This window comes from Haliotis asinina, chromosome 4 (assembly GCF_037392515.1).
Source record: "Haliotis asinina isolate JCU_RB_2024 chromosome 4, JCU_Hal_asi_v2, whole genome shotgun sequence".
NCBI classification, from domain to species: domain Eukaryota; kingdom Metazoa; phylum Mollusca; class Gastropoda; order Lepetellida; family Haliotidae; genus Haliotis; species Haliotis asinina.
This window is the reverse complement of record NC_090283.1, coordinates 4,113,044-4,121,798: the sequence shown is the minus strand read 5'-3', so window position 1 is coordinate 4,121,798 and position 8,755 is coordinate 4,113,044. Positions and strand designations below refer to the sequence as shown.

The following is an 8,755-nucleotide window of genomic DNA, read 5'->3' as shown; positions in this document are numbered from 1 at the left end:
TTAATTTTCGATAACTCGAATACAATACTTATTAGATAAATAAAATGCGTGGATAAGGTTAATGGTTGACTGCCATGGTGTCTTCTCTTCATTATAAAGCCTTTAGTGCGTTTTGCTAAAGGAGTGTGCAAGACATCATTCATAATCATAATCATAAACATCCTATAATTTCACACTGAAATCTGTTTTTCTTTTGTGTTGACAGATCCATCTCCAGGCCTGACAGGTAACAATTATACAATCCTCCGGCTATCATGTATATACCCCTATTAAACATAATGTAAACATACATGTTTATATTAGCTGTTGGTTGGTTTTGTGTGAACACACCATTAGGTTCTGTATACTTTGTCTCATTACTGCAGATACAACCACTGATGTTCCTACAACAACAGCCACAACTCGAATACCGCCACGCAGAACCAGCTCACAGACTGGCACTGTCGCTGTCATCGTTCCAGTTGTTGTGGTACATGTCTTGGTGGTAACCGTCTGCATCATCTTAACAAGGTAGGTTGTTCTTTCAAGCAGATGTCTTCTTCAGTTTGAGACATGCTTCGAACAAACATCCCTCTGAGCATCGATTCACCTTCAGATGCAAACAGTGCAGTCAGGTCGTGGCCTTATGGAGACCCATCAAAATGGCAAAACTTGAATTGTATAAGTACCTATTTCAAAATGTGTTAATTGCCCAAAACATACTCGGGGATCATTTAACTTAAATTTAATGACAATTTTTTGTGACATGTTTTGAGTGGAGAAGACCCGTGAAGATTCCGGGGTAGAACAGGCTTTCAGCAACCCATGCTTGCGACTATGCTTGTCGTAAGAGGCGACTAACAGGATCTGATGGTCAGACTCGCTGACTTGGTTGACACATGTCATCGGTTCCCAATTGCGCAGATCGATGCCCATGTTGTTGATCACTGGATTGTCTGGTCCAGACTCGATTATTTACAGACCGCGGCCACATAAGTGGAATATTGCCGAGTGCGGTGTAAAGCTAAACTCACTCACTCACTCACTTTGAGGGGAGAGTTCATGACAAGAATAGGTCATGTTGAGCGTGAGTCTCCAGCACACTCAAACGGGCCTATTCAAGTATTGGGCATAATTTTCTTTGATATCATTGACATGTTAAGGGTCACAACAAAAAGGCGAACACAGTAACAATACCATAAATTGATGTGCTGTTGAACAGTCTAAGCGAATTCACATAACCACTGTTCTCTAGCAATCACATTGTTGCGATTGCCAGTGAGAAGTGACCGGTCCTAGTCACGATATATATCCGTCTTTACGTTTCACTTTGAATACCAGGCGTCTTCACACAGCCGAAGGCGTTTTCCTCCACACACTGCATAAACGAGGCAAAGATTTCTCAGAAAGTCTCTTTTAAGTAACGGAGTCTAGGCATACTTGGTGACTTCACCTGGTGTAAGTCTATCGCTGTATCGTCCAACAATACATTACCCTCAAGAAAATCAGCCTCATCTTATATTCACCAAACCGGTGGACAGTAAGCACCAGGAAATATTCAGGGTCTGTAATAGCATGGTCAAGGAAAGCTAATAAATGAATACAAGGATTATAGCTGCAGTGAAAGTTGCTGTCTCAACTGCCAGATAACATATTACAATGTGTTAGATGAGGGTGTTGAGGTTGTTGAATTTCTTTGCTTAGTTAGTTCGAATGCAAGTATCTTTTGTCCAATATTTGAATGCTAAGACGATGGAAAAGAGAAGAGTGCTCTCTCTTGTTGTGAGTATTATTTCCCATTGTTTCTCTTTTTTCTCTGTCAGGTGTAGAAAGAGGAAAAAACACAAAAAGTGTAAGTAGTATATTTCATAATCCTTCAAAAACATTTATGTATGAATGCCCTGATTGACTCAGTAACACGAATCCCTAAAAGGTTATGTGATCTCAAGTACTTGTCTCTCACAGTCTCTCTTATACTGTTACCAGTTTTCATGTTGGCATTTATATCATAAATTTGTTTGCCACATATTAGCAGACTGCTACGGTAGAGATATATAGCATATATATCTGACATAAAGTAGTTATCAGTCACTTAACTTCTTTATGTAAGGAGATATATCCTCTTAATATTACAACTGTATTATGACACACGGAGCTTCTTTTTAACATTTTGCGAATGGGTATTACTAACATGCAAAGTCTACTGGCAGATACATGAATAGCATCGTACTGAACTCATTTCAACACCTTTCGTTTGATATTTTCAGGTGCAAATGATCCTGAAGTTCAGGATGAATTGCTCCAAGGTATGACAAATCGCAATATATTACCGGTTATATTTGGTATTACACTTTCTCTGTAACGCACAGATCTACCACTTTTTGATGTTGAGTCCCATCTGGAATTTCTTGGAAGCCGCGGTGTCTGAGCGGGTTAGACTGCTGACTTTATGTTGTGCTGGCGACTAAATGAGTGTAGGTTCTGTGGCTGATCTCTCTCTCTCTCTCTCTCTCTCTCTCTCTCTCTCTCTCTCTTTCTCTCTCTCTCTCTCTCTCTCTCTCTCTAGAAACGTCCACCATAATCATGAATTCCGTGATATCCCTACTATGATAAGATTTGTTATTCCATCTAACTGTATAAACAGTTTTTTCAGATCCGACATTGACGGACAGAGAAGACAACAGTTTGCATAATGCCTGTAGAGGAGGGACCCTTGCTCAAGTCAGACAAATTTTATCTCATAAACTAGTGGACATTAACGGTAGAGGAAAGGGTGGCAGGACACCAGTCATGATAGCAGCTGAGGGTGGACGCCGAGAACTAGTTGACCTCCTTGTGAGACAAGGATGTGACCTGTCACTGACAGATGATGATGGTAATACTGTCCTTCACGTGGCTTCTATCAAAGGACATCTGAAGATAGTGAGGTATGTTCTGTCAAAGAAACTAGTTGACGGAAACATTACAGGTCTTTGTAACAGAACAGCATTGATGGCGGCAGCAAGGTTTGGAAATCGGAAAGTGTTTGACTTACTTGTGAAGAACGGAAGTGATCTTTCAACTGTTGATTCAGATGGAAACAACATCCTTCACATGGCCTGTATTGGAGGACATGTCGAGATGGTGAAATATATCCTCAACAACGACTGTGTTGATATTAACAGCAGGGGGCACAACGAGATATCTCCAGTGATGCTTGCTGCAAACTGTGGACATAAGAAAGTGTTTGATCTACTTGTCAGACGGGGATGTCTCTTACCACTAGAAGATAGAAATGGTAGAGGTATCCTTCATTCTGCCTGTGTAGGAGGTAATGTTGCAATAGTTGGCGACATTCTCAAGAGAAACATTGTTTCTGTTGACAGCAAAGACCATGATGGAAAGACGCCAGCCATACTTGCGCTGGAGTGTGGACATGCAGACGTGTTTAAGCTTCTTGTAACTAACCAGGGTGACATACAACTATTCTGTGAAAATGGAAACAACGTTCTCCATATGAGTTGTGCTCTTGGCCATGCCGACACTGTAAAGTGTATTCTGGCAGAGGGTCTTATTCACATTGACAGCTGTGGACAAAACCAGATGACAGCTGTAATGTTTGCAGCAAAGAATGGACACAAAGACGTATTTGATTTTCTTGTGAATAACAAAAGTGACATGAAAAGGATAGACGAAAACGGAAACACAGTCCTTCACATGGCCTGTATCGGAGGAAACAAAGCTATTGTTGAAGATGTCTTATCAAAGGAAATTGTTGATATCAATAGTAGAGGACAATCTCAGAGGACACCGGCAATGATGGCAGCAGCATGTGGACACAAGGACGTGTTTGACATACTCGTCAACAGAGGGGCGGACCTGACACTAGTTGACGACCGAGGTTTCGGAGTCCTTCAAGTGATCGCCATGGGCGGACACTTACAGATGATGGAACATGTTCAAAACTCTATGCTCTACCGGTGAAGCTGGACATAGTTACAGCCTTCACCTGTTGCTACAACAACATTCAGTAGTTCCAAGGACAAACTTGTTTAGTTGTAAACAGTAGCTACATTTTACATGGATTGAATAGTTTCAACTTGTTCATCAAACTGACAATGGTCTTTTTTTGTCAATTTCTAACAGATAAAACGTTATGCTTGAAGCTTCATTGAAACTAGTTTGCCAAATGCATATCTTTCGACTTTGCATCGTACAGCAGAAATTCCCCGTCAAATCATCATGTACTACTGTACTCCTTGAGATAATACAGTCACGACCTTCCAGGTCATTTTGTGGCAGATGTATTTGCCGTAAAATACTGCTGCACATATATTGCATTGTTTGTTGTTTCTGTTTAGCATCTGCAGCGGGCAGTGATGTATTAGTTAGACTAGGAGTCAAAGGCAATCTTGAAGATTCTAGATCAGCATCGATCTATCCGTCATGTGCGACTTTTCAAGTTCTAAGAATGGCTTTGATTTTGTGCTGCCACTCCATTGGGTCCTGTGACATGAACAATAACGCGTTTTACTTTGTAAACCTTTACTCCATTTGTAAATACGAAGTAAACATTATGTTGTAATACTATGTTTGTATTGTGTTTCTACATCACATTCTCCGGTTCAGACTTCAGCAGATACTTCTTGTATCATTTCTTTAGAGTGAGTGAGTGAAATTATGTTTCACTCCGTTTGTAGCACGATGACAGGAACAACAGGCAATTGAAGCCACAAATGGAGTGAGTGAGCGAGTCTAGTTTTACGACGCACAATATTCTAGCTATACTGCGGCGATCTGTAGATAATTGCGTCTGAACCATACAATCCAGTGATCAACAGCACAAGCATCGTCAGCGAGTCTGACCAGCCGATCCCGTTAGTCGCCTCTTACGAGATGCATAGTCGCCTTTTGTGGCAAGCATGGTTTGCTGAAGACCTATGCTACACTGCATCTTTAGGCGTCAGCTACACACGGACTTCACAACCAGTAACCACTTAGTGTCGGTCTTCCTAAATGATCCATTTCACTTCCCTAAATATATGTATATATATATATGATCCGTTACACTAGCTGACAACTCTACAGCTATCCGCCTATAAGTCTCAAGAACTAAATAATTATTCAAAGCCTCTACACTTATGCGGTGACATTAGAAATGGAGGTTATGAAGACAGCGCGTTGTAAGTTAGCGCATTGGTCGTTCAGGGACACTTTTGTTATTCAAATATCCAGCATTGATAAGTCGAAGTACATTTTCATTCGCTAGCCTAAACACATTTGTCAGTGATGTCGTGGCAAAGACTGCCAAACAACACTGACAACCAGTAGGACTGCTTTGCTGGATTGCACGGACTATGTGTTGTCGAGCTGGCAGGTGACGGTAGCGTTGCATGTATATCTAACGGTAAGCTGTTCATATTTCTGTAATTATGTTATTACATGTTCCAGTTATGTATTACATAATAATAATTTTGCAACAGTTCGTTAAGTCTTTTTTGGTTTCTTATATTTTCCAAAATCAGACCTGTCCTTGTGTAGTAAGCAGTATAAATAGCTAAAAAAATTGAATACACACATCAAGGGAACACATGTACAGGGACCCCTGTAAAAAGCTAAAAGTGACTTAAAGGTAATTGAATAGTTGTGCTAGCATGAACCTTTCGGTAAATCCTCATAACTGGAATAAAATACACGAAATATAAAATACGTCTTCCGTTTTGCAATTACAGACTGGCCATGATCACTAATAATAAATGACAGAATTCTCTCTTATTTTTGTTCTGCCTCCGTGTTAAAAATTTTGCTTTAAAGACTAACATAAGTGCGCCTACAATTTCCCTCACATAGTTTTACCAAATCTAGTAACATTGGACGCATATAGGGGATAGGTATTAAAGGGGCTGTGTGGCGACCATAGTCATCTAAGACACCTTTTTGCTTATGGTAATAAGCCGTACCACTTAAGCCTTTATCTTTATGCGCAATGGAGAGTTTATAAGGTAAGGAAGACAACGCGATTCTCTAAATACTGTTCCATTTTGGGTTTAGTTGTCCGACATACAGGAACTTTACACAAGTTAGCAAATGGATTCTTTTTTTCAGTTTATCATCATCTCCTGAGTGATGTCTGCCACAGATAGATCCACCCATATAATATTTAATGGTAACATTTATGCTCTTACTTTGAAGATTACAGTCTCTTTGACATCAGTCAAATAAAAAAAATCTTAACTGTCTCCGTGACACGTCATTTAGGCTAGTGTAGAATTTTTTTAGTCTAATTATCTCCTACGTAGGCCTTAGTATCTCCTACGTAGGCCTTAGTACCTCCTACGTAGGACTTAATATCTCCTACGTAGCACTTAGTATCTCCTATGTAGGCCTTAGTATCTCCTACGTAGGACTTAGTATCTCCTACGTAGGACTTAGTATCTTCTATGTAAGCCTTAGTATCTCCTACGTAGGACTTAGTATCTCCTATGTAGGCCTTAGTATCTCCTATGTAGGCCTTAGTATCTCCTACTTAGGACTTAGTATCTCCTACGTAGGACTTACTATCCCCTACGTAGGACATAGTATCTTCTATGTAAGCCTTAGTATCTCCTACGTAGGACTTAGTATCTCCTATGTAGGCCTTAGTTTCTCCTACGTAGGCCTAGATATTAAGTAGGACTTAGTATCTCCTACGGAGGACTTACTATCAACTACGTAGGACTTAGTATCTTATTAGTATAAGTATGCATTGAAGTGCATTTCTACTATTTAACGTCCTGCATAACCATACATTTATCAATAACCACACTTCATATAATCCGAACCTTAAAATGGATATATACTCTTCAAAATAAGTACGGGAACCTGAACTTTCAGTTTGGATAGGAAGTGTAAACGTTAACAAACGTTTCAAGGACAGACATCTTATGAACGCACCACCATTTCCCACTATTATAGCCCTATAGCCCGCAGTAGCCCCATACATGCGCATGGGGTCCCATTCTTGATTTTGACGTTTTTTTAAGAAGGTCGAGAAATCAATTAGAACATTAATTTTGACACTCATCTTGCATCACACATTTGTTAGTGTTTGTTTCTAGTGTTTGGTTTTTTTTAATGAGAATCGTATGCATGCAATTTGCATGCCACCCACCAATCATCTTTCAAAATACATTCCAAATAACTATGGTTGTTAGGAAATCCAAATAGTGATGCACTCTGAAAACATTCAGCAATATCAAATCAACATTGATTGGCTTCGATGAATCTCCTAAATATGTTTGATTGTAAATTCAAAAATGAAGATCCCCTGCTTTTTTGGAAGAGTATAGTAAGTACTACGTCCTACGTAGGAGATAGTGACACCCCCCAAAAAAATTTCACCATGACCCTAATACGCTTCCGTACAATCATAAGGAAATCATAATTACTATCCACTACGTAGGACTTATTATCTTCTATGTAAGCCTTAGTATCTCCTACGTAAGACTTAGTATCTCCTACGTAGGCCTTAGTATCTCCTACGTAGGCCTTAGTATCTCCTACGTAGGCCTTAGCATCTGCTACGTAGGACTTAGTATCTCCTATGTAGGCCTTAGTATCTCCTATGTAGGCCTTAGTATCTCCTACTTAGGACTTAGTATCTCCTACGTAGGACTTACTATCCCCTACGTAGGACTTAGTATCTTCTATGTAAGCCTTAGTATCTCCTACGTAGGACTTAGTATCTCCTATGTAGGCCTTAGTATCTCCTACGTAGGACTTAGTATCTCCTACGTAGGACTTACTATCCCCTACGTAGGACTTAGTATCTTCTATGTAAGCCTTAGTATCTCCTACGTAGGACTTAGTATCTCCTATGTAGGCCTTAGTATCTCCTACGTAGGCCTAGATATTAAGTAGGACTTAGGATCTCCTACGGAGGACTTACTATCCACTACGTAGGACTTATTATCTCCTATGTAGGCCTTAGTATCTCCTACGTATGCCTTAGTATCTCCTACGTAGGCCTTAGCATCTGCTATGTAGGACTTACTATCCCCTACGTAGGACTTAGTATCTCCTATGTAGGCCTTAGTATCTCCTACGGAGGACTTACTATCCCCTACGTAGGACTTAGTATCACCGTAGGACTTAATATCTCCTACGTACGCCTTAGTATCTCCTACGTAGGACTTAATCTCCTACGTAGGACTTAGTATCTACTACGCAGGACTTAATATCTCTTATGTAGGCTTTAGTATCTCCTACGTAGGACTTAATATCCCCTACGTAGGACTTAGTATCTCCTACGTAGGAGATATTAAGTAGGACTTATTATCTCCTACGGAGGACTTAGCATCTCCTACGTAGGACCTACAATCACCTACGTAGGCCTTAGTATCTCCTACGTAGGACTTAATCTCCTACGTAGGTCTTAGTATCTCCTACGTAGGCATTAGTATCTCCTACGTAGGCCTTAGTATCGCCTACGTAGGCCTTAGTATATCCTACGTAGGACTTATTATCTCCTACGTAGGACTTAGTATGTCCTACGTAGGCCTTAGTATCGCCTACGTAGGCCTTAGTATATCCTACGTAGGACTCACTATCTCCTACGTAGGTCTTAATATCTCCTACGTAGGACTTACTATCACCTACGGACTTAGTATCTCCTACGTAGGACTTAGTACCTCCTACGCAGGACTTAACATCTCCTACGTAGGCCTTTCTATCACCTACGGACTTAGCATCTCCTACGTAGGACTTAGTATCACCTACGTAGGACTTAGTATCCCCTACGTAGGACTTAGTATCACCG

The 8,755-nt window shown here is 40.3% G+C and overlaps 1 protein-coding gene across 1 annotated transcript; it reads left to right on the top strand.

Moving 5' to 3' along the window:
- Nucleotides 1-2,769: 2,769 nt before the first annotated feature.
- LOC137282174 (ankyrin repeat domain-containing protein 50-like) lies at nt 2,770-3,942 on the top strand. The gene has a single exon (XM_067813902.1). It carries the CDS (start codon nt 2,770-2,772, stop codon nt 3,940-3,942), a length of 1,173 nt encoding a protein of 390 aa, XP_067670003.1.
- The last annotated feature ends 4,813 nt before the right edge of the window (nt 3,943-8,755 follow it).

Coding starts and splice junctions, on each gene's coding strand:
- LOC137282174 (XM_067813902.1), top strand. CDS start 2,770: ATGATAGCAGCTGAGGGTGGACGCCGAGAACTAGTTGACCTCCTTGTG.